This window comes from Schistocerca nitens, chromosome 3 (genome assembly GCF_023898315.1).
Source record: "Schistocerca nitens isolate TAMUIC-IGC-003100 chromosome 3, iqSchNite1.1, whole genome shotgun sequence".
Classification (NCBI taxonomy): domain Eukaryota; kingdom Metazoa; phylum Arthropoda; class Insecta; order Orthoptera; family Acrididae; genus Schistocerca; species Schistocerca nitens.
In genome coordinates this window covers 705,870,855-705,898,200 of record NC_064616.1, presented here as the reverse complement: position 1 = coordinate 705,898,200, position 27,346 = coordinate 705,870,855, and the positions used below count along the sequence as shown (strand labels likewise).

At 40.3% G+C, this 27,346-nt stretch overlaps 1 protein-coding gene across 1 annotated transcript in view; it reads right to left on the bottom strand.

Moving 5' to 3' along the window:
- LOC126248675 (proteasome subunit beta type-4-like) overlaps positions 1–25,919 on the bottom strand; it is a 33,183-nt gene extending 7,264 nt beyond the window's left edge. The window contains exons 1-5 of the mRNA XM_049949907.1: positions 25,706–25,919; positions 19,344–19,550; positions 18,073–18,219; positions 11,495–11,693; positions 2,584–2,672 (exon numbers count right to left, since the gene is read on the bottom strand). Coding sequence (XP_049805864.1) covers positions 2,584–2,672; positions 11,495–11,693; positions 18,073–18,219; positions 19,344–19,550; positions 25,706–25,743 — 680 coding nt within the window. The 5' untranslated portion in view covers positions 25,744–25,919. The remainder of the gene's footprint in view (positions 1–2,583; positions 2,673–11,494; positions 11,694–18,072; positions 18,220–19,343; positions 19,551–25,705) is intronic.
- Positions 25,920–27,346: the final 1,427 nt, after the last annotated feature.

Sequence of the window (27,346 nt, the reverse complement as noted above, 5' to 3'; positions counted from 1 at the left end):
CACGCGCGAAGAGTATGATAAATACTTGAAACTTTTCTGTTCACCGAGATATGGAAGCAGTTCATCCTCCGACAGTGAGAGGTTGGTGACTCAGCATGCGTACAGATATCAATAGCACTGTGACAAAATCCATGCGGTACACCTATACAAGTCCACAGCACCTGGGCAATGGCAGAGTGGGACATGTGTACACATCCACAGCAGTGAAAGGGTTAACTCTTAAAACATTAAGATGACATATCTTCAAGCTTTTTGTAAAAAAATTTCTTTTATGACCATAAAAGGTGAAATTAGGCAACACAGAACCTTCCCAGAGAGCTTTATTTTGTAATTCACAAACATCCTGATGTGGTATGCCCAAAACATATTGCAGGAAGATAAAATATAATGCAGTTACGCTGGAATAAAAATGTCCTGCTTAAAATTCTGTAGTTCTGTGAAGTTCTTCAGCACCCATCATTTTTTTAAAATTAAATTTTATTTATTTATTTATTTATTTGAGATTCAGCTGTCATCAACCCAAAGGTTAGTCTCAACACCAGAGCTTTACTAAGCATGGTCCTACTGGAGATCACACACACTTGCCATTCTTCGACCTTTGAACTGACACCTAGCCAGATTTATATGGGGATCTACTGCTTAACAATGACATTGAACTAAGGTGCAACTCAACATTTTTCACAGTAACAAACATTCTTAGAAGTAAAAGACGCGATGAGCGACAGACAAAAATCTTACGATTGAACACTGATCACAATGGTGACCCTTAGATTTGTAATGAAATCTAAACCTTTCACAGCTTACAGGCATTGATAAATATTAATGGGGACAGTTGAAAAATGTGTGCTGGACTGGTCAGGGCACACATTTTTCAACTGTGCCCATTAATATTTACCAACGCCTGCAAGCAGCAAAAGGTCGGGGCACACATTTTTCAACTGTCCCCATTAATATTTATCAACGCCTGTAAGCAGCAAAAGGTCTAGATTTCATCATAACTTCATTCCTCAAGAGCTGTAAGATCACCAATGATAGCTGTACAGATACCAGCTTCACTTAGATTTTTGACTACCACTGTGCTACCAAGCTGCATGGTACATTAACTCTGCTGAGGTTTGCAAACAGATCTAGAGCTTGTTTATGCTGAACTGCTCAACAAATTAGACATTTACTAGTTTCAGTTTTCACTAATTTTCTGGGACAAAGCACAAGGGCCAAGATCTCATGGGACAGTTTTGAGGATTTTCTACATCACCATAAATGCTCTGCACACGACTGAGCTGTGTGTGGCAGAAGATATTTTTCATATGTCACTGACATTTGGTTCTATGCTATTTGTGTATATAGTGAAGTTAAGCTGACTGCCTCTATGCTTCAGAATATATTGTGATCTCTCATTTTATTTTCACAAAACACTATGCGAGATATGGAGGCAGAAAAACTGTTAGACGGCATTCCCCAAATATTTATTCTCTAACCAACGATAGCTGTACAGATACCAGCTTCACTTACATTTGTAGTTTTGTGGATACAATATTGCTTTCCCAGTATCCTACTAGATAAGTGCAATGTTAATTACTGTCATCCTTTCATATCAGCTGTCAGACTTACTGAACAATTTTTTGTAGGCAGTAGTGCTAATGAACTAGCACAGCATTGCCAACTCACTCTGGTAGATTGTTTGTGTGTATTGAGAACATAAGCATTTCCATTGGACTTCTCTGGAATAAATCTGATGTGGCTTTCATTTCTTTTTAACATATTCCCATGAGCATAGCATACTGGATTTTTTTTGGTCAAAAAATCATTGAACTGGCAAAAAAAAAAAAAAAAAAAAAAAAAAAATCAGGAAGATACTCCATATGTTATTTGTTGACAATATTGTATAATATTAAATACCTTCCACCTGCATTTATTATTTTACATGATATTTTGCAAATAAGTTAAGTGTTTCATTAGAATATATTTTTTTTTTTGAACCTACAATGATTCTTTTTAATGGAGCTCATTTTCCTCCAGGAAGGTATGATGTTTGAGCTTAGAATATTCTGTATTTCTGTTCATCCATCATTATACCTCTTTTACACTCTGAAGTGGCTTCCACTTTCCTGGTGACCAGTGACATGGGAATATTTGCTTTAGTAAGGATTCTAAAAAATAAAGTGGTAGGAGAGAGACTAATTCCATAGTGCAATAAATTAAAATGTTATCTAAATTCCATTACAGCTTGGAGCCCTGCACACTGAGAATCTTCACTGTTTTTCAATATCTGGTGTGCTTGCTTATTTAAATACCTATAATTTGTGAGCAAGTGTAGCAATCAAATGGTGCTTCATAATTTGCAAAAAATGTAATGAGCCCTACAGTGAACATACAAGAGAGAGAGAGAGAGAGAGAGAGAGAGAGAGAGAGAGAGATTGGTTGATTTTTGGAGTTTAGAAACAGCTTTTGTCTGGTTTTCTTAATCTTTAAGAGCACATGTACACATGTTTAAACCAGCGAAGTACAAGCGTAAATTGGGGGGGGGGGGGGGGAATCTGTACTTTTAGGTATTTTTATTATGAAACTTGATACATAACTTACCTTATCATATGTGCCACTTCCCAGTTGCCTTTAACATCAACAGGTCCTATAACCTCCACACCATCGGCTGTGATAACTCCAATCTCATACTGAAAGCCAAACATGGATATTAAATAACTCTGGGATATGAGGGGAAAACAGAGAGACATAGACAAACCACCTGCTCAACATCAATGTTATCTGTGAAGGAACACCAACTCCAATTTGCAAGATTCCGGAATTACTGGCACAAATTACAAATAAGTTGTAAGTTTCATAACTGGCACATAATATATCAATTGATCTCTACATGACATGAGCAGGCTGACCACAGAGTGAACACGCACAGAAATCAAATTCAGTCCCAGAAGCTAAAACAAAGACAGATATCTAATTTTCAAGGCCTGTTTTGATGTCCTTGTTTGGGATGGAGTAATAAAAATACTCTTTCAGTTGTTTGATATTCTAAATTTTCTATTAGGGCTTGGAGCTCTGGTTCTTTCCCAACACAGCTATGACAATTTACAACTACAAGACCAATCGTTTCCACAATTGCCTTACTGTGTTTTACCTGCCCACTTTTAGACAGACGTACCTTCTGTGGTTCCCAGAGACCCTCTAACCTAAAAAACCGCCCAGTCCCTTCCAAACAGCCCCTGCTACCTGTGTAGCCGCCTCCTGTGTGTAGTGGACTCCTGACCTATTAAGCGGAACCCGGAAACCCACCACCCGATGGCGCAATTCAAGGAATCTGCAGCCTACACGGTCACAGAAACGCCTGAGCCTCTGATTCAGACCCTCCACTTGGCTCTGCACCAAAGGACCACAGTCGGTTCTATCGACAATGCTGCAGATGGTGAGCTCCGCATTAATCTTGGAAGCAAGACTGGCAGTCTTTACCATTTCCGCTAGCCGCCCGAAACCAGACAGAATCTGCTCCGATCCAACACGTCACTGGTACTGACATGAGCCACCACCTGCAGTTGGCTGCACCCTGTACTCTTCATGGCATCCAGAAGCACCCTTTCCACATCCGGAATGACTCCCCCCAGAATGCACACTGGCTTCCTTCCCCTCCTTGGCAGCCATGTTCCTAAGGGGCCCCATTATGCGCCTAACGTTGGAGCTCTCAACTACTAGCAAACCCACCCTGTGAATGCCCAGACCTTGCGGGCTGAGAAGCTTCCTCTGGAACAGGGTGGACGACTACATCCGACTGAGACATCGTCAGCCACAGACGACACCCAAAACCTGTTTGTCAAACGAACCGGGGAGACCCTACGATCGGCCACTGAAAGTTTTTCGCTGCCTGCCAGACTTTGGAATGATCTCCCACTCGACAACAGGTGAGGGGTCAACCTCAGTGCACACAGTACCCGTGACGGCCACAACAGTGGACCGATCGGAGGATACGTGGGACGTGCTCGACGTCCCTCGCATCCCCGCATTCGATCCCCCACAGTGATGCCCCTTGGCAGCAGCCACAAGCTGTGTTTCGGAAGCCAAAGCAGCCTAGAGCTGTGAATGAAGTGTCGCCACCTCAGCTCGCATCTGTACACAACAATCACAGTTCCTAACCATTACTGCAGTCACTCCTGTTTGCAGCTCGTAAAAAAATGCAACAAACGAATGGTGTACTCGCCTTATTAGCAGCAGGAAATCTAAGTGCTCTCTCACTGACGGTCTAACTGACACTGAGCTGTTCTAACCAAACAAACAAAAGCCTGTACGATACGAGGGTCGATAAAATGGTCGACAGCAATGGCGCTACTGTACACTACACTGTTTTTCAAATAAATACGAAAACCCTGGAGCCACTGGAGGGTGTGCAAAAAGCAAAAAATCCATGTATTACATTGGACAATGGGTGATGTTTTCTAACCCTTACGTGCAACGAGAGTAAATGAAGAAGTTTGGTACACAGTAAAAAAGGCATTATCAAACAACTGAAATTACAGCTCTGGTTAATGTAAAACTGCAACTCCCGACTTTTGTCACCATTTTACACTTGAGGGTGGGGGGGGGGGGGTGTAACAGTTTAAGGGCAACCCTGACACATTGCCTCAGTTGCCAGAAACTCCTCCGAAAGTGGGGAGCAAAGTGGTAAGGAAGAAAGGTAAGATCAGACAAAAGGAACAAGATACGCCTGTGGTTACTGCAATATATCCGTACATCCCAAAGTCAGGGGCTGGCCTAGCAAGCTAACATAGTGTTTTCCTCTACCACAGTATGGATCTAATCCACAGGGGTGACGGGTGGCTGCACTGCTTCGGCCACGGAGTACCTGATGGAGGGAATTGTGAAATCTAGGAACACTGCCATAGCGACTGTCTTGGGACTGCCGTGCAGTTACAGGTTCTCAGGCTACAGCCTTTGAATGGTGGCGTACTGTTCACCAGTAATCGGATGCAGTGCTGCCAGACCATCAGTGGACAATATGAATGGACTTTAACATATGGGCACCTGAAAACAAAATTCAAAAACTGGAGAAAATCTTTGTTAAATTGCAACTCATGATACAGGATAAAACAGTGTTGAATGACAATCAAGGGGAGTACCAGCTGTTCTGGTTCTTCTCTGCACAGTTACAGGGGCAGCTATAGACTATGAACTGATTCTACGAGTCCAACACGAGAGAGGCTGCATGAACTCAGGTGGTCTGATTTTAAAGACTATCTTAGGTACCACTGATGTGGAATACTTAGGAAAAACAATCCTTTGTGCTGTATCAGGTACTGGCAAGCATGAAGTATAAACAAGGAACCATTGAGCACCACACTACAGAGTTGTCAAGTCTTGGGAAGGCTGTGTGATAAGTGTTGTTAGGGACCACTTTGATAATGTTGTGGTTAAATTTAATGGAGCTAAACTTCTAACTGTTGTTATTTATAGATCCCCAGACTCCGATTTCACAACATTTTTGCTAAAGCTAGAGGAGGTTCTTGGTTCACTTTATAGGAAATACAAAAAGTTAGTTATATGTGGTGACTTCAACATTAATTGCATAAGTGATTGTGCAAGGAAAAGGATGCTGGTAGACCTCCTTAATTCATATAATCTTATGCAAACCGTATTCTTTCCAACGAGAGTGCAAGGGAACAGTAGAACAACCACAGACAACATTTTTGTTCATTCCTCATTACTAGAAGGGCATTCTGTTAGCAAAAAAGTGAATGGACTTTCAGATCATGGTGCACAAATTTTAACTCTAAAAGATTTTTGTGCTGCAACACATGTTAAATATAGTTATCAACTGTTTAGGAAAGCTGATCCAGTTGCTGTAGAGACCTTTGTAAACCTTATCAAGGAACAAGTGGCAAGATGTTTATAGCACTGATACAGTAGATGATAAATATAATGCTTTTCTCAAGACTTTTCTCGTGCTCTTTGAAAGTTGCTTTCCATTAGAACGTTCAAAACAGGGTACTAGCACAAACAGGCAGCCCGGGTGGCTGACTAGAGGGATAAGAATATCTTGTAGAACAAAGTGGCAATTATATCAAAACGTTAGAGACAGGCAAAATCTAAATGCAGCAGCCCATTACAACAGTATTGTAAGGTGCTTAAAAATGTTATTAGGAAGGCAAAAAGTATGTGGTATGCATATAGAATAGCTAAGCCTCAGGATAAATTTAAACCATCTGGTCAGTCATAAAGGAAGTGGCTGGTCTGCAGAGACAGGTCGAAGATATAGAATCAGTGCGTAGTGGGAATGTCCGTGTTACTGATAAGTCGCATATATGTACAGTACTTAATAATCAGTTTCTGAATATAGCAGGTGAACTAAATAGAAACCTAGTCCCAACAGGGAATCATATAGCGCTCTTAGAAAAAAGTGTTCCGAGAGTGTTACCTGAAATGCTCCTCCATGATACTGACAAGAGGGAGATTGAGTTAATAATCAAATCACTAAAGACCAAGAACTCTCATGGATATGACGGGGTATCTAGCAGAATACTGAAGTATTGTTATATGTATGTTAGCCCAGTACTTAGCCATATCTGTAACTTTTCCTTTAGGAGTGGTCGGTTTCCTGACCGATTAAAGTATTAGGTAGTGAAGCCCCTTTATAAAAAGGGAGACAGGGATAATGTTGATAATTTTAGACCTATTTCTATGCCATCGGTGTTTGCTAAAGTTATCGAGAAGGTTGTATATACAAGGTTACTGGAGCATTTAAATTCACACAATTTGCTGTCGATGTACAGTTTGGTTTTAGAAATGTTTTAACAACTGAAAATGCTATATTCTCTTTTCTCTGTGAGGTTTTGGGCGGATTAAATAAAAGGTTGCGAACGCTAGTTGTTTTCTTTGATTTAACGAAGGCTTTTGACTGTGCTGACCACAAAATGTTACTGCAGAAGTTGGACCATTATGGAGTAAGGGGAGTAGCTTACAATTGGTTCACCTCTTACTTTAAGAACAGAAAGCAGAAGGTAATTCTCCGCAATATTGAGAGTGGTAGTGATGCTCAGTCCCAATGGGGCACTGTTAAGTGGGGCGTTCCCCACGGATCGGTGCTGGGGCCACTGCTGTTTCTTATTTATATAAATGATATACCTTCTAGTATTACAGGTGATTCAAAAATATTTCTGTTTGCTGATGACACCAGCTTGGTAGTGAAGGATCTTGTGTGTAATATTGAAACAGTATCAAATAATGTAGTTCATGAAATAAGTTCGTGGCTTGTGGAAAATAATTTGATGCTAAATCACAGTAAGACTCAGTTTTTACAGTTTCTAACTCACAATTCAACAAGAACCAATATTTTGATCAAACAGAATGGGCATATTATAAGCGAGACGGAACAGTTCAAGTTCCTAGGCGTTCGGATAGATAGTAAGCTGTTGTGGAAAGCCCATGTCCAGGATCTTGTTCAGAAACTAAATGCTGCTTTATTTACCATTAGAACAGTATCTGAAATAAATGACACTTCAACACGAAAAGTAGTCTACTTCGCATATTTTCATTCGCTTATGCTGTATGGTATTATTTTTTGGGGTAATTCTTCTGATTCAAAAAGGGTATTTTTGGCTCAAAAACGGGCTGTTCGAGCTATATGTGGTGTAAGTTCGAGAACCTCTTGTCGACCCCTATTCAATAGTCTGGGAATTTTGACATTGCCCTCACAGTATATATTTTCTTTAATGTCGTTTGTTGTTAGCAATATTAGCCTATTCCCAAGAGTTAGCCGCTTTCACTCAGTTAATACTAGGCAGAAATCAAATCTGCATGTGGAATGCACTTCCTTGACTCTTGTGCAGAAAGGAGTGCAGTATTCTGCTGCATCCATTTTCAATAAGCTACCACAAGAACTCAAAAATCTTAGCAGTAGCCCAAACTCTTAAGTCTAAACTGAAGAGTTTCCTGATGGCTCACTACTCCTATTCTGTCGAGGAGCTCCTGGAAGAGCTAAAAAATAAGCAAATTCCCGTGTTACATTGTTGATTTTCCTTATTTAAACTTACGACTTGTTGCCTGAATATGTTTTTTATATTTAATTTTATCTGTTTCTACTATTGTGTTATAATTTCATGTATTGACTCATTCCATGACCATGGAGACTTCTCCTTAATTTGGTCCCACGGAACAATAAATAAATAAATAAAATAAATAAATGTTGACACCTAAACCTAACCCTTCTGGCCCCTCTGGACCAGATGCTGACCACCCAGAATGGCTATGAATCATTGGCACATTGCTTGGACCAGTGAAAATATACCTTGCCAAACATCAGCATCAGCTCACTGCAGTAGGAACTACCACATCAGTGCATTCACCATCTTGGTCATAGTAGGTATTGTTTATTGTTACCTAAAGTGTAGAGTTGCCCAGATCCCACCCTTCCCGTATTTTGGCCTGTGGGATTATACTGACAGTCTCAGAATGAGTTAGGAAAGGACCATACCTTGAAGAATTAAAGTGAGGTATTGCATAGGTTATGAATCAAAGACTCTGTGAGAGTGGAATGGTTTAAATAGTGTAGATATAAAGATGGGAATGAAGAGTGGTACCCTATGACTATACTCTTCATTTCCTCTTTATATTTATACTCTTTACACCAATTCACATTCATAAAGAAGCTTACCGACAATTTGCACCCCAGACTTGTGTTTTGACTGGGAGTTTGTGGTAACAGTACATCTGTTTCAGCCAGACTGTCCAGTCAGGAATTTGGTGAGCCAAATCAATCCAAGACAGAAAGAGTGTCATGACAAGGTCTCCAGTCAGGGGCCATGCCAGAATCCAAGTGCTTGCTGACACCTGCTGGCTCAACATTTACACGACGCCAGCAGTTCTGTAACTATAACCCACGTGCTGGCGTCATAACGAGCATTTTAAGCCATTTCGATGAGTTTGGCATGCTGCATACATGACCTTAACTGCTACAAGACCCGCTTTGTCATGTATAAAAATTGGCCTTCCGGCCATGTTGGGCCTGTTGCAAAGCTGGACTTTGAATCAGTGCCCGTTGCATGTTGCCTTCCGCTGAAAGGCCACCACCATTCTTCCGCCATCATGATTGGACTGTCAGCCACGGGTCTAGCTGCAACCTGGATGGGCTGGGGGCTGGGCTAATGTCCTCTCTGATCCGAACCAGCTGGGGTTTAATAGTGCCAGCCACTGCTCTCAGGTTTGAGCTCAGGCCACCACCAGGTCGGCTCATCCAGACCGCACATATATGAGAGTAGGTGCACTGCCATCTGACACAGCAATGAGGCAGTATGAAGGGCTGTTGGCAAGGTTGTTGCTGAGCCCCATACTGATGAAAAGTGCAGACTCAGGCACACCAATGACAGCCAGCCCCAGCCAGAGATTCACCAACTGTTACTGCTACATCCTGTGGGCACCGTACCTTCACCTATCCCATCCAGAGGTCAAAAAATTGTCACTGCGGGCTACCTTCATCTTCTGCACCTCACACCACTTCCACCAAAGAATCACTCTCCCACACCCAGTCCACAACCTTACACTCTTCTACAGATATCAGCTGAAATGAACACCTCATTGCTCTAAATTGGAATGCAACTCGCTGTCAGACTGCAAAAGAAGGTCCCTGTGGACCATATTTAAACTCTTATGAGGCGTGACAGTAACAAACATTTTCCAACTTGCCACAAGCGAGTAATGCCTGTGACTGGGCAGAGGATGCTGTTTTTATCAAAACTGACCCAGAGCGCATTTTGGACAAGCCCTCCACCTCCCCAAACTTGTCCTCCAAATGCTCCACATAAAACTGAGGTTTCATGGACATGAAAGATTCCCCATCAACTCTCATACATATGAGGTACTGGAGTGAATAAGCTTCACTGCCATCCTTAGCCTGATGTTCCTCCCAAGGTGCGGCCAGGGCGGGGAATGACAGGGTTTTATTTCTTAGCATTGAAGTTAGACTTTGCCCACTTAGAGAATACTGGTGGCGGACCACCAGAAAGAGATGACATACTACACTTCATGGCATGTCATCCGCCCTGATGCCACCCACTCTGACCAGGGGCCCTCCCCACAGACGCCACCCAGCCGCAACAAAGGCCACCTGGCAGCATGGCCATTGCCGGGAGTCCCAATGCCCCAGTGACGGGCATCTATTCCTTGGCATACGTGGGGACTTTATGGCGCAGGCATCAGCACAGCGATCCCTGTGTTGTCAGGGGGCTACAGCTAACAGGGTACATGGCGGACCCACCACAACGGACTGGCTACTGTGTTGGATATGAAGTGCAAAGAAGTCCATGGTCACTGTCGGCACAAAGTGACACTGCATAATGCATGGTGGAAAACACACCCAGGAAGATGTCATCACCCAGAAGATGGAGAGTGGGTGGGACTGCATATGTGACGATGAGAAAGTGGGCTAAATATCTCAATGCACAATGGACACGATGCACCATGTAAGGTGGCCTTCCCGAATTGGCTCGCTCTTCAGGAAAATTTTGAAAATGGAGGTCAAATCCTACAGGGGATCATCACATAAAGGCCAAAACGTGAGAGACTCATTTTAGTTGCCTCTTATGACAGGCAGGAATAGCTCGGGCCTATTATAGCCCCGGACCCACAGGGGGTAAAGCAACAAGGGTGGTGATCTGTGGCAGACCTGACAGTACACTGAAGGTGCAGACAAGTGTTACAGAACACACTGTTTGGCACACAATTTTGAACACATCAGCAAACAACCCCTATATGCTCCCATGCTGACACAGTGACACTGTCAATTATGATTGTAGAGGGCATGTGATCAAGACTGTACTGTGAACCAATGGAAATGTGTCACCAGGCTGAATGACCCACATTTCTTGTTACAGTATGTCGCTGACTGTGTCCAGATATGACATCATTCACGTGAACAGTTGCTCAATAGAAAGCACCATGACAGCTGTGGACTACATTGACATTGTTGACCATATGCATCCCTTCATGCTTAACATTTTCCCCAGCCGTCCTTGTCACAAGGCCAGAATCTTTCTTACAGAAGTTTGAGAAGCATGACAATAATCTCACATTTATGCCTTCACAATCAAATTCGTCAGATCTTAATCCAACAGAACAAGCCTCTGATGCTATCAGGCACCAGCTGCACATTCTCAAGCAATTGGTATATAATTTACAGGGAATTGTGATGTATGCACAGGCATATTGTGCAACATACCTCCGGAAAACTATGAAAGACCAGTCAAAATGATGCCATGCAGAATCACTGTTATAATGCATTTCAAAGATGGACCAGTATGCTATTAAGCAGGTGGTCATAGTGTTTTAGCTCATCATGGTATACTGTGTGTCTTGGTAGTGTGTCAACTTCAGAAACAATTAATATAATGTATAATGTTTATAATGTATAATGAAGGGACAATGAAAAGATAACTGGCAGAAGTCTATGGTGTAGGTGTTAACAGTTAGATTATTTTCTATCATTTAAAGTTTGCACACTCACCTTTGGAAATGAACGAGCATCACGATAGAAAAGCACTTCCATACATTTTTTAATTAACTGAACAGCTTCATCTTTTGTTAGTGTCTCTTTCTTCTCGAGTGCATCTCTCAACATAGGAAGAGCAATATGCATTCCAAATCCCGTTGCAATATGCCGATCAACATATGCAGTTCCTAACTTGTCTACAGCTCCAAGGAACCTATCACAAAAATAAAAAAAAAAATCCAGTAAAATGATTGTGTATAAACTCACTATCAATTAACATAACCATCAGCTTCTACTGCTACTGTTTATTAAACTGCCTACATGTGACTTCACAAAGAATGAATTGCAGAAAAAGTCATGTATACATGTGTGAGCACTTAGCCTACATGAAATAAAGAGTTTTCAGAACAGAGAGAGAGCTCAAATACTTTAACCTTACTGAAACGAACAGTTGAAAACCAATACTTGCATGTATATACATTGGTTATCTGAAAGGCATTGTTACACACATAAAATGAAGCACAGAAACAGTCTGAAACAAGGAATCCCATTATCTCTATGACTTTTTGCAGTGATGTCAATCTTGTACAAGGCAACAAAAAACTGTTTTACTCTTGTGGTGGTCAAGAATCTTGTGAGAACTAGTTCCCTGTGGGTGAAGGAGCAAAAGAGGAGTGGGAAACCATGGGTCTCACTGTCAGTGGCTTCTTCAAACACTGGCTGGTGTAAGGCCACTGGTCTACAGGATTCCAGGCAGGCAGTTCCTGAAAGGGGGGCCTGTCACCACTAGACACTGGAGGAGGCTGCTGCTGCCATTCTGGCTGGGTGTTGGGGAGTGGTTCCCAACGATGGTGCTGCAGGAACAATGTGAGGGGAGGGCCTATCACCCCCATGTTTAATTTATTTGTGCAACTACCAAAGGTCATCATTGAGGAAGTAAATACAGCAGTTATTGCCTATGTCCTGGGCAGAGTAGAGGCAAATGTCAAAATCATAAAGATAGGATATAAATGATTATCTCTCTTCTGAGCTTCAAATTATGAAAGACAAATGAAGACTTTCAGTTCCCGTATTATGTATTCATTAATTAGGGTAGCACACTTTGGGACTGGGGAGGATGGTCATTCCCGTAACTGACCCAGACAGATGGTAATGTACAAGGTGAATTTTCATGACGTGGCAAGACACAGGCTCAATAAATCGGGTCGTAAGTTCACTGGGAAGAAGTACCCTGAAGCACTGTCATATAAAGTACCATAGCAGGGGTTGGAAATCTGGACTCACATTGTGGTCGTAAGCCACCATTTTGACTCTCTCTAGAAGCAAATGCCCCTAAAAAAGTGAGGATGAATGTTCCAGCACCAACATTGTTGTCCAGCGGGCCTCGACATACAAAAATAGCATGTAAGGGGGCCAGCACATTGACCCAATTTATTATACACATCTCCTTGGCTGCCATATCTGCTAATTTGTTTCCTTGTATTCCCTCATACTGTGGCACCCTGCCCAATGATACATACTTCCTCAGCCTCAGCAAGGAAAACTGGGCATCCTGGATATTTTGTCTGCTCCAGTTGCCTCAAGATTTTGTGTAATTCTGCATTATATCCAGTAAGTTCTTCAGGTAGACAGATCTTGAGGAAACAATCGGGGAAAACCACAGGGTTGAGATAAACTGCAAATACAGCTATATAGTTCTACTGCCCACTGAAACTTCATGGATATGGAATTTTTGGATGTAGTAAGTGGGTAATCCCCCCCCCCCCCCCAAAAAAAAAAAATTATTAAAAATATTAAGTGTCATGTAATATTTTGTGTAATGTAATATCCTGTATAGACACTTTATTAACCTGACACGTTCCACATCATTACGAAGTGTCACACTCATGATCTATGGAACAAGTACTAATCTAATCATTTAATTAAAGTATATGTAGTAGTGACAGTTTCCTCTTTACCTCCTCATTCTAAAAATACTCTGAGCCTCTTCAGTAACCACGGTGGCACTTACAGTCCTGGGTTTGGGTTTTTACTAGCCCCACAGCAGGTGTGTGTACCTCATGCTTCATGCAGATCCTATGTGAACACTTCACTTGTGGACATATGGTCATGTAGGCTACAGTGCAGCTGCCTGACTGCCTATGCATCAGCCGTGTAACAACCACTTTTCTGCCTACAGGCACCCCACTACCCCGGCGTGGGCCCTCTTAAGTGGTACAGCCTGCTATAATGAGTTGAGCAACATTTTCTCTTGCTTTTTTTGTTTTGCAGCTTGTCTACTCCTAACACCTGAGACTAATGTCCCCCATTTGACAGACAAAAAATTAAAAATATGGCAAGAAAACTCACTCTTTCTTTCCCCACCATCCATAATAAATTATAAACAAAATCTGCAAAATTAGAGCACTGATTATGGCTCCCTGCAACTGGCAAGTTAACAGTACAGAGGGTAAAACATATTTCTGCAAGGGACATCATTCTCCTGCTCAGAACTATCAGGCAGAACTTGACTAACTTGGAAACTTAAGAATTGTTGTGATAAGATGGATTGCAAGACAGGAAGATGACAACAGAACCACCACATGTCAAGCTGTCCTAGAATGCTGTACATCCAAATAATGACATACTTCATGGAAAAAAATTCTGTGTAATACTATCTACATAGGAAGGGACACTGTTTAGCTGGCTTCTGCATGGACACATTGTCAGCTGTGGACTGACACCTTCTAAATTGACACTAGGAGCAGCTAATGAGGTTCTGATCTTGGATCCAAACCATATTACAGTTGATCATTTACTGCAGGGTCCCACACAGACCATTCCATCAATGTTTCTGCAGCGAGTGTGGCATATTTGGGCCTTTCTTGGTTTCAGGTGAACATTCAAATTGCTGCCCTCCACGCGTTGGAAAATAGTTCTGTCTGCCACATCAGTTTAGAACAATCTTGGGTTTTCTTTGATTGCGTTCAACAAATATCACATCATCCTGTGTTGGACCTGGTCATGACCAGGTACAGTACCACAAGCTTCAGGCAGTGCCAATTTCAGTTACCAAATGAAGAGACACTTACACAACTCATAATTGTTGAATCTAAAGTTCACACTCCTGCCTCAGCATGGCTGCTCTAAGTGACCAACTCCATTTATCGTAAGATCTCTTGATGACTTCTCATACTTAAGTGAAACCGGTGGAATGATTGAGTCGAAGCATAATCCCCATGACCTTTCATTGCTTCTTCTTCTTCTTCTTCTTCTTCTCCTCCTCCTCCTCCTCCTCTCTCTTTTTTTATAATGACCTTTTGCTCTAACTGAGTGGAAGGTTGCAAGGCTTTATGTCATTAGTCAGTATTTAAAAAGTCAAATTAGAGCCTGGTCCAGATTGTTAAGCACCACTCGTGTTAACTTAAGGTACAGCCTACCTCGTAATTTGACCTGAGGGCTTTGGGTCAAATAAACCAGTGGCATGGTGGATCACATTTGTTACGTGGTCCACTCAGCCCTGTATATTGCCTTAGTGTTCAACCCACCATGACAGCTTCCCTCTGGGGACTGTTCCATTCGGTAGATTACTTTCTTCATAAAGTCGCATACATCAATCACTCCACCAGCCTCTCAACAAATAGCCATGCTATTTGGTTCCTCTATTGGGATGTTATGTCAGTAATATGGCCTTCACCATACGATAGGCACAGTAGTTAGTGATCTTATGGTTTTAACCTATTATCTTTGTCTATGGCCAGCTTTCTTCTTTACTTGATTTTGTTTTGTTTTACTCATTTCTAATGGAGGAAGGCAGTGCAATAGTGTGTGGAGCTCTAAATACCCACAAAATAGTGCCCCAAGGTATTGGAGATAGCAATAGGGTCCACAATGACATCTGCTACAGCCAGGCCTCACATGACGGATGTGGGAGCAGAACTGTTAAAAGACCTAGTAAATGAAATCCTGCTAGCTTCTTTTCTATCCAGTGAAATGACACTGTGCACACAACTGTTTATAATGAATCCAGTTTGCCATTTTAGGATAACAGTTAAAAATGGGGAGAGCATGCCAAAGTGTGCAAACTGCATCATGGCACGCATCAGTCCACCAAGGGATCACGACATGGCAAGGTAAAGATGAATTGTGAAGAATGGAACATTCTGCAGCAGTTAGGATAATGTTTGTAAGGTATTCTACCGGGTCATCACAACTGGAGAAATGTTTCTTGTTGAAGATTGCCAGGGAGGAGCAAAGCTTCCAGTTGGCCTTAGAAAGCTGCCAATTGGGTTTACATGCAGGTGGGTAGGGGGCAACAGACAGATAGAACACGGGAAATGGTCACTCTAACGTGTCAGAGAGAACAGACCACTTGAGACAACAGGCAAGCTGGGCAGTGCAGAACAAGAGGTCCCAATGAGAATACGTGTGGGTGCTCCAGTGTTACAGCAGATGAGGTTGAGTTGATTGAGAAGGTCATCCAAGAGGGCACCTCTCTGACAGGTTCTTGGCAATCCCCAAAGGGGATGGTACGCATTGAAGTCACTGAGCCGCAAAAAGGGGTGAGAAGTTGCCCAATAAGCTGGAGAAAGTCTGCTCTGGTGACACCGAGAGATGAAGGGATGTAGACGGTACAGAGAGAAAATGTGGACTGCAACAGCTTGCAGCCAGGTGTTCAGTGAGATGGTTTGACTATGAGTGTCATCCCGGATGAGCAGCATGACACCCATAAGTGATGGAATGCCATCCTCGGGGGAATGTCAAAGTGAACCGGAAAAAAAATGTGATTGGTGAAAGTGGTCTTGAGGACAATTTTGTTTCCTGGAGGCAGAAAACAACTGGACACTGTGATTCCAAGAGCAGCCGTAATTTCTCCTTGCTGCGAATGTTCCATTGGAGGAGAGTCATGATGGGGAACAGGGCGGTGGGGGGGATGAAGGGCTGTCATCTCAGTAGCTGCTGACAGCCAGCCCTCAAAGACTCACTGCTACACAGTGCAGAGGCTGGAGGATCTGTTCCACAAGATCTACAGAGGCATTGGCATTCTCCCTCAGTCAGTCTGCAGATTCCAGGGCAGAAAAATGGTTGGCAGTGCAAACCAGCGAAACAGAGGTCGGTTGGGCGAGGGTATCACGTGGTGACACTTTAAGAGGATCTGTGAGTCAGCAAAGGAGAGGATCATTTGCCTTCGATTCCTTCGAGTTTTAGCAGTTGGCTGATGCAGACTCAGAATGTTGGCTTGAGGGATGTAAAAAGTCTTCAGACGAGTATGCCTTCTGTTCTTCCAGCGTGCCATTTGTGTAGCAGATGATTTTGCTGCCAGAGGCGAAAATTTGGTGGCTTGTTGCACAGTTGGAGGTGAAGGAGACGGGGATGCTACAGTGACACTGGGAGATTTTACAACTGCGGTGTTGAATTTAAGGTCGCAAGTGTGCGTGGGCATGTCCTTTGTGGTGTGAGGTGTAGCAAGAATGGCACTGTAAGTGCCAGATGGTAAAACGCAGGGCTTTCGATTAGCCAACAACTTGCGGGTGACATGGTTAGGCACTTTTTCTTTCACCCTCATCTCCTGGATGGGACGCTCATCGAGATCCACGGAACATTCTCGGGATGAAATTGCATGGTTGCCATTGCAATTAATACAGCAGGGAGGAGGAGGCGAGCAGTCACCCTCATGAGCATTCCTACCACAAGTAACACATTTGACCAGGTTTTGACAGGACAATTGAGTGTGGTTGTAACACTGACACTGGTAGCAGTGCATTGGATTCAGGATGTACGTTCGGATTGTGATGACTTCATAGCATGCTTTTATCTTCAGTGGAAACACTACTCTATCAAACATGAGGGAAAAAAGTGCATGTAGACACTATGGATGCATCAACATTTTTCAAGACCTGATGGACTGCAGTGACATCCTGATCAGAGACAGCATTCAATGGGCCTCTCACACGAACAGGATAGACGTGGATGAGCGAAGCTGTAAGCAGATCTTATTGAGAATCACAATAAGTCACCAAAAACAAAGTGCCATTACGTAAACGAGAGCAGGATTTCACAGGGCCTGCAACTGTATCAACACCTTTCTGAATAATAAATTGATTAACCATAGCAAAGGACTGATCGTCTTCAATATGTGATACCATGAGGAATTAAGGTGCAGCTGGGAGAGTCTTTGAATCTTTAGCCTCATTCTGTTTATGTTTAGTAGACAGACTGAGATGAAGATGACTGGCTCATTACACAAAAATCCACAACTGCCAGCATCTCCGATGACATGCACCTTATTGGAGTCTGCTACATAAAACACAGTGAGACGAGAGAAGCAGAAAGCAGTTACAAAGCTGATAAGCAACTATGCGGCAATGTACGAATAATTACACTGAAACTATTTTTTCCACATATGCTTACATGAGACTGCTTCAAATAGAATTTTATAAACTAAAAAAAAGTTAACTGTTACACAGATAATTCACATTTCCTCTTATCCACCAGACACCATCTGCAGTTTACTATAGCAAACAACCAGGAACATAGTTACCTACAGCTTGTCAAAAAGCAAGCATTAAACACAGATTCTCAGCTGAGGGATAGAAAGTAATAGAAATTCTTACGGTTCTCCATCTTGTAGACCTCCCACAATAAATGATGTCCACAAAGGATCAAACTTGGAGCGCCTATTGTAGAGCACCCTTGTTAGCCAGCAGTGCAGCGATTTGGGTTTCAAATGGTTGCCATCATCTAAACAATCCTCATCAATTCTATAACAAAGATAAAGTATGCATAACAAAAATATGCTATTAAGTTTCTGTGCCATGGTACTTTCAAGAATATGAGTTCAACTACATGTAATGTAATTTTATACACTGATTATGTCACAAAAGTGCACTTCTCCTCAGAAAGTCTTTTTGTGTCTCACGAGTTCAGTCTAAAGTGTAGTACAGCAATCCTCTTAAACCAGTTTATCCGTTCAAGTCACGATATAATCCTTTATAAACACTGACCAACCAAGAGGCAAGAAATGTTAACTAGCTGGTAACCGTTTACTTACTTACTTACTCACATACACACACACACACACACACACACACACACACACACAGTAAATATTAAGCAGTGAAAGCTGTGCAACTGCACTTAGTGTCATGAGATAAGTACCACCTGTGAGTGGTCTAGCAAATTGGAGAAGAATGCTTTGGCAGCAGAAGGAGTGATGTACCAAGTCTTCAAAATTACATCACACCTCCTAAACGGCCTTTGCCTTTGGCTATTACACCACAGAACATAGCTCATTATCTTCTCTAGTAAGATACATTTCCACTGGTACAGATGGTTTTTCAATAATTAGGCTGAATTTTGCCCCTTCAGAAAACTTCAACTTCTTGTCAAATATCAGCCATTTGTTACACAGCATATGTCAATCCTTGAAAACTATATTAGATCATCTGAACTTTCAAGTGTTCTCTTCAGGCCATTCTGTATCGATTTTGAATATGCCACACATCATGGCATTTGCCTGTCTTTACAAAAAAATATCTGAAAGCATTAATACTCAAAGGTAAGATAAGAATTTCAGATCTTCATCACACTTAAATTCAGTGTCCACCAACTCGCAAGGTTGCAGAAAGTGTAATTAATTACATATCTGACATTAAAAAATAAGTCATTTCCAGAAACACTAAAGTCACATCAAATACAAACAAGGGAAGATCAACCACTCAATAATGTTTAGTACATAGACACAGAAACATACATAACAGCATATACAGACTTCAGAAACTTTAAAGTTATTACTCTTTTACTACTGAAAGTGCACATGTGGTGTTACTGCATCAGAAGAACACATCAAGCATAGCCTATACACATAACAGTTATTAATACTTACATCTTCTGAGCAATGACATCACACAGATACTGATAATCTGCATAATCCCCTCCAGCTCCTAAGATTATATTTTTGTTGACCTTCATAATCCTTGAAATATTTCTAAATCTTGCTAAGGATCCGTAGGAACCAAGCATATCCGCTGCGATTACAACTCCACTGTCAAATTTCACTCCTATAACTGATGTCCCAGTTGTTATAGGGGTTCTGAAACAATCCAGTGGAAAAATCAACTCCAATTTGTTATACGACAGTTGCATTAAGCATAATCAGTATCATTTCAGGTGGGAGGGGGTTACCTTCATAGTCTCTGATGTTATTGAATTTAGCATATGTTAAAATTCAGGAGTAAGTAAGAAACATGTATTTTTTGTTTTCTCCAACAAAATTCCTTCCCTGATATACAAGCCTTGAAAGACGACACTGCGAACACCATTTTGAAGACGAGAATTTTGGAAAATTTTTAAAATGCTGTATCTCTGTAACAGTTCTACATATTTTGATAAGAGTTTTTTTTATTTGAAAGATAATTGCTTTATGATTACAATGGTATCCTCAGTTTGGACACATCTGTCAAAGTTCTTTTACTGTCACCTTTTGAATTTTTTTAATAATATACAGATTTTTTTTTCAAAAATGTACATCCAGAAAAGTTAAATTTATTCTGTTGATTAGTACCCCGTGGTACTATATTTTCTGTAAAGGAGAACTTCCACTTCTAAGTTGGACAGGTTTTATTTATTTATTTTTTTTAAATAATTTTTTTAACTTTCACAGGTAACGTATGTCTTCACTGAAGTTGTTGCTTACTAATTTCTTTGTTACGATGTTTATATCTATTGTCTTTGTTGCAGTTATTTCTTATCAGTTTCTTTGTTGCAGATATTTTTTACACTCTGTTGTAGTTTCTATGTCATAGTTGTTCATGGCAGGTTTCTGTATTGTAGTAGTTCAGTTCTAATTTGTTTATTGAAGAGGCTTCTAAGAAATCTAGGACCATCCAATGAGTTCTGTGTTTTCACAAGGAATCTGCCAGTTGACACAGTTGCAGTGTGTTTTGTGAAAAGAACTGTTTGAAATGTCTTCTGACTTTGTTCTGTTTCGAAGTGATGATGTTTCCAGTGACAACTTTTTGTGTTCTAAATGTTTTGACAGAACAACAACAATGATAGTGTCTGAACAACTTGAAGCCTCCCATGGTGCAGATTTTGCATCAATAGAGGAAGAATTAAATACCCTGAATCAGTCAGCTACAGAGGTAGGTGTTAGTCCTGTTAAGAAACCGTGGTCAGTGGAGTCGAGTCTTAAGCTCTATGCATGAAGAAAGCGCAGAAAAATTACTAAAGCTATGGATGAATACACTACAGCAAAACTGACCACACTCTTCAAAGTAAAAATTCAATCTTCAGAAGAAAATTAACCAAAGCACTCTTGCACCTCTTGCCAGGAATTTTTCACAAATTTCAATTCACCTGTCGAATACTGTGCATCCTACAGTGAAAAGGTGCAAGTTTTAACTATTATTCTAGATACATTTTTAAAGAAAACAATTTTGAACTCCATTCCATAAGTATCAAAGTACATGGGAGACAAAACTAAAAATGTGAGGATTGTAAAAGGAGTCTTTGGATGATCAGATCCCTATTCTGATCATCCTGTAGAAGCAGCTCAAGTTCAAACAGAGCAGTCATTTCACCTGGAAGATAAATGGGACTGTTCTCGCCACAGTGCTAACAAAAGACACTATAACTGTAACAGCTGAAGGTCAAAAAGTGGTGAAAGTGAAGAGGTACATGACTCGCAACATTCAAGATACTTCTGCAGTTTATAAGACAACTTCACATATTGGAAGATCAAAATTTTATACACTACGACCTAAGTGGGTAGTTCCACATCCACCTAGAGATGTCTGTTTATGTGTGTACTGCACGAATTTTGAACTTTGTGTAGTAACTTTGAAGAACTTACTGGAGCATGTGACATATGACACCTTGGTTGGGTGTGTGAACTCATTAGTAGTCTGTGATGTAAAGTGAGAGACCTGTTCGTTTCAAGAATGTGGTGACTGCCCTGGAAAGTGAGGGCTGTCTTTACAAACACTTTTCCTGGAAGACATAGCAGATAACTCTGCAGAAATTACATATGAGACACGGGAGGAAAATAAACTAACTAAGAAAACTGTTGCCTTTGACAGTTTCATTGATGAACTTGGTAAATGGTCAGTGAAAGCAGTAGTACACCAGCATCTGAAGAAATTGCAACAACAACATATTGCAGAAGGGAAAGGGTGTGTACAGGCTGAAGAACTATGTTTAGTGTGTCACTGTGATTTTGCTGAGAAATGGTCTGTAATTCTCCCACAAGAAGTACAAGGGTATTATTGGAGTTGTGACCAGGTTTCAATTTTTATAGGAGTGACATTTTGAAAACAAGACCACAAGCGTTGCAGTTATAAGTGATGACACATGACATGACTCGGCACATGCTTTGCTAGCAATGTGCAAAATTCAACTGCGAACAGGGCCAGAGAAGTTCATTACTTCTGATGGTGCTCCTGGTCATTTTAAAAATCATCATCAGCAGTTCGAACTGAGTAAGTCGCTAGTGCAACTGACTGGGTATATAGTGCTACTGGTCACAGGAAGGGACCTTATGATGGTGTAGGTGGCCTGCTGAAGCACCATGCTAAAAATCAATGTTTCTGGACCAAATACAGCTGCAATTCAGAATGCTGAGGGTTTTACGAGAGTCATGAAATCTTAAACATCCACAGCCCTCATTCTTTTTTGTCCAAAGAGGAAATCTAACAATTTGTGAGCAGAAAAAAGAAGGCTGGTCCAAACAAACCCCTCCTGCGAAAGGAATTGAGAAAACACATTTTTGGACTCAAAGTGATGAGCGAACTCATATTGCATGCACTTTAAATTGCAAGAAAAGAAATTCTGTTCGTTCGGCCAACACCTCAGAAACAGCAGGATAAAATTCAGATTCATAACCTGACAAGGCAGATGTTTGTGGCCTGTGTGTATGACTGTGACTGATGGATTGCAGAGATTATAGACACAAACCAGTTATGAGTTACACGAGATTGTAGTGAATTTTATGCTACCACATGAACCAGCTGCTGGATAGAAGTTTCCAGCTGCAAGACAGCAACAACACCATCAGTGCTGAGTTCATGTTCACAATGATTGTAAGTGCTCCAGTTCCTATTGGTTAAACAGGAAGGCATCACTCTACATCAAAGGAAGATACTGAAGCAGTGGAACACTAGTTCACTGACTGGCTAATGTCAGTACAAAAGTGCACAGGAGTTTTATAAATTGAAACCTTTTAAGTCTTTGGACCTTTCACATACATTTTGGAACCATTTAAAATGCTTGAAAAATGAGTCTTACTCCTCTTTCAAAACTAAAATTATGTTAAATAAGGCTAAGTTTTGATTTTCATGAGCCTGTTATGTGATAATGTGGTAATAAAACGAACTATATGGTACTAATCAACAGAAGGGGGGAAAGAAAAAAATCAAAATTTTATGGATCAGCATTTCTGAAAATTTGTTTTTCCATATACTATAAAAAAGTTCAGAATGCTATAGTAAAAGAACTTTGACAGATAAGTCCAAATGGAGGACTTCTTTGTAATCATAAAGCAATTATCTTTCAAATAAAACACCCAAACAGAATATCTAGAACTGTTCCAGAGATACAGTATTTTAAATTTTTTTCCAAAATTCACTTCTTCAAAATGTTATGTGCAAAGTCATCTTTGGAGGGCTGTCTGTATCTTTGAGTTTAAAAAAAAAAAAAGGAGAGAAAACAAAACAATACGTATTCCTTACTTAGTCATATACTAAATTCAATAACATCTGAGATTATGAAGGTAAGACTTTTTCCTTGCCTGACTGAATTGATACAGTTTAACATGGTCAATGCAATGTAATTCTTTACACCGCCATCAGACACTATGAACTACAGTATACTTGTGGACTGCTCAATACAAATTATGTAACATGAAAGTTAAGTGCAGGCTTCACATCTTAACACACACAATGCCAATAAGATAAAAATACAGTGTACATCCACTGGATCTAGGGACCAACACAAGGCAGATGTTCTCTGAAATTTCTTATGTTGTATTAGACATTTCCCTATCTTGTTCATTAAATACAGATTTTCACTTTCATTCAAGTCCTTTTTTTTCATAAATTATCATACACCTTATGACATTTTAAACTATTTTAAAGTAGCTGTATGTGCAGTTCCACTGCAGTTTTCTAAAGTTGACAGCCATTACCTAATGCATGAGAAAATTACTACAGTATTCCGAACGGATAGCAACAACAACTTCATAGACAAAATCTGATGCTTTTCTTTAATACCAATGCATATTGTCATAACAATATACAAACCTAGAAGAACACACCAATTACTCAAGCGCCAGGGCTAAACTTTACTATGACCCATCCACACAAGGATCAGTACCAGCTTTCCAAACCTCCACTATTACACTGCTTACCTCTAAGAAATGTCTCTAAGAAAAACAATTGCCATTAATTTGACCATCATTGCATTTCTTCCACTTACTCAGACTTTGTCCAGTATAATAAGAGCCTAAAAAACACTACTTACTCTCAGTGAGCTAATTCTGCTAAACCAATAACTTCTGACAACCCCCTAGCATTTTCATCACACTGATTCTTTCCTCTATTATGTTGTTCCTACCAGTTTCATTTTTAAACACACTGGCTGTTACTTTCATCACCACATAATTTTTTCAACTCCTACTCACTTTCCTACTTTGTCCTCTTCCTGACTGTTTCCTCCACTTCCACATAATGGAAGTAATTCATGTCCTCACATATATGTTGTATATTTTATACACAAATGTCACATACTACTATTCACTTGATTGCTAGTATTAAACATTGGGACCATCATCAATTTTCTATTTGTAAAAGTTAACTCTCAACGCCATACACTGTTTTGCAAAGTGAGATTAATAACTTTTTCTCCCTCTAATCTGTCCACAAATAAACTTTAGTACACACTTCTTCAATTAGAGATACTTTATCTATGTGACATTTATAAGAGACATTCCATTGGGGTATACAATCATCGTATACCTATCAGCTACCTTGAGTTGTCAAAATAAGCTTTTCAATCTCCAAAATGCTCTACAGTTTCTTAATCATTTTAAGAAACAAGCCATGAATGAAAAAATAAAATATTATGCACAAGATGTCACAGAAAGTAACTATCAAACATTAAAAGAGCTGCACAACAGCACCAAGTAGGGCATAATCCACAACAACTATTGTTCTTGGAAAAAAAAGACTATAACAGGAAAGTATTAAGTTTACATATGACTAAACTGATTATGAAGTTTACATCCTCAAACTATGCAACCACATAACAGGCACAAGTTTAAAGACAATGTGGTGACTCCATGACATGTACGAAAATCTAATTAATTTTCGGCAATTTCCATGACAGTATCCCTTCAGCATTTAATCAGTTACATTTGACAACAAATTATGCCAGGACATTCCACATACTGGGTAATCGGGATGGAATATAATCCGCTGAATGAACAGTTCGAATTTTGCAAATACTGCATTCAAGCAAATGTACAATAGGCAGCATCAATGAACTGCCATTTCCGATCCAAGATGTGATATGAAAGAACGCAAAACCACAATCAAGGCTTGTAGGAATAATAAAATTGTAAAAGTCTCATGAGTTCTCAATGTATGGTATCTGCAAATAATATTGCAAGTTTATTAAGTCTCTAACACACATTAATTTTTACATTGTTCTTATCACACAACGTTGCAAATTTATGAAATATCACTAGATGAACATGGTACAACAACGATACAGTAAAAAAGGCAAGAAATCAATAACTTTGTTCACTTTCTCGTTATCTCCAATTAACTTCCTCTTACATAAAGAATTAAGTTACAACATGTATTAAATACGTTGCAATTTTCCGTCTTTATATGTCGTGGTAACTTACACTAAGGGAAGAAATCATAGTGGGCGTAAAAAAAAAGCTCGGGGGGGGGGGGGGGGGCTGGGAGGCGGCAGCCGAAAAGAGTTCTGATAAAGCTTCATAACTGCCGTGAAAAAATTTGGAAACGTACATCGAATGAAATTGGAAAAAATACCGAACGTCCGTTTTACAGTAGTAAAGAGTTTTTCGATGGACAAAAGTCATACAATTATATAACTAAAATGAATCACACCCATCACAAAACACGGAAGGATCTGCATAGTGATTCGCATCGCAGTTCTTTCAGCATTAAGTAGAAAATAATATACAAGAACTTAAGACATCATAATTCATTGCGAAATACTTACTTCGATACAGTCCTTGGGCCCATTCCGTAACTCGTCATTTACTGCGGCAGATTATAAAACACGTACAAAATATTTACCACAGAGTACTACTAGTTTTCGGGGGCTGAACTACCGCAACCTAACCACAAATTCAGCACTGTTTTCGCACATCAGCGTCTTTCACAGATCTTCTTTAAGATGTCCCAAGTAATCTCTGCGCACTGAGATCAATATCTCTGCATGACACATCCAATCTTTGTATAAAGTAGTAGCCAAAGATATGGAACATACATATATTTGGTGATCATGGTCCAGCGCCCTTCGTACAACTACGCCTCCATGCTTGTGAAGTGTGCAAAGATTTTATGCAGCAAACCGAGATTTGATGGGACATACGAATTTCAGTGATATTTGTGCGATGTGCAGCACGAATGCAATCTGATCTTTACAACCCACTACTATCCTTACAAAACCATACAGGTATCAAAGAACATGTTCTTGACGGCAAAAATTGATAAATCAGGCAATAAGGTAAAAACTATCTCGAATTTTGTACAGAAGGGAACAGGGCAATGTACAGTTAGCACTGATAATATCGAAATAAAAAAAATGAGGATCCTCTTCTCAGTGATAAAAAAATAGTGGCTGATTTATTCAACAAATATTTTTTAACAAGAACAGAAAAAATGGGATCGCAAGGCTCCATAAATCAAGTCATGAATTTTCTGCAGAGCACAATGACTAGCACAGTACAATAGATCGAAGTAATAACAAGCACTAGTTTGGAAATTGAAAAGTCATTACATTTTTGAAAGGTAAAAACTTTACTGTAGTTGACAACATTTCTAGTAAATTATTAAATTAATGCTGCAACCACATAAGTAAAATCTTTTGCCACTTTTTCGGTGCATCACTTAAGCAAGAAATATTTCCTGAAAGGCTTAAGTATGCAGTTGGGAAACCTCTGTATAAGAAGCGAGATAAGACAGATACTGGAGACCATCAGCCAATCTCACTACTGAGAAATTTTTCAAAGGTTTTAGAGAAACTAATGCATGCCAGGATAGTTAAGCACTTCAGTGAGCATAATATCATCAGCAAAAGTCAGTTTGGATTTCAGAATGGGATTATCAATAGAAGACGCAATATTTGCATTTGCTGTCAATATTCTGGAGCCCATCAACAAAAAGATGAAGGTATTTGGAATATTTATGACCTATCAAAAGAGGCTGACTATGTCAGTCTCCAAATACTGTTACACAAAGCTACTTACATTGAAGCGGCAAAGTAACTAGTATTGGCATGGATATTCAAATACAGAGATAAGTAAACAGGCAGAATACGGCGGTGCGGTCGGCAACATCTATGTAAGACAACATGTATCTGGCGCAGTTGTTAGATCAGTTACTGCTGCTACAATGCCAGGTTATCAAGATTTAAGTGAGTCTGAATGTGGTGTTAAAGTCGGAGCACGAGAGATGCGACACATCTGCGAGGTAACAATGAAGTATGGATTTTCTGGTACGACTATTTCACGAATGTACCGTGAATATCAGGAATCTGGTAAAACATCAAATTGCTACCGCCAGAAAAAGATCCTGCAAGAATGGGGAAGAGAATCGTCCAACGTGACAGAAGTGCAACCCTTCCGCAAATTGCTGC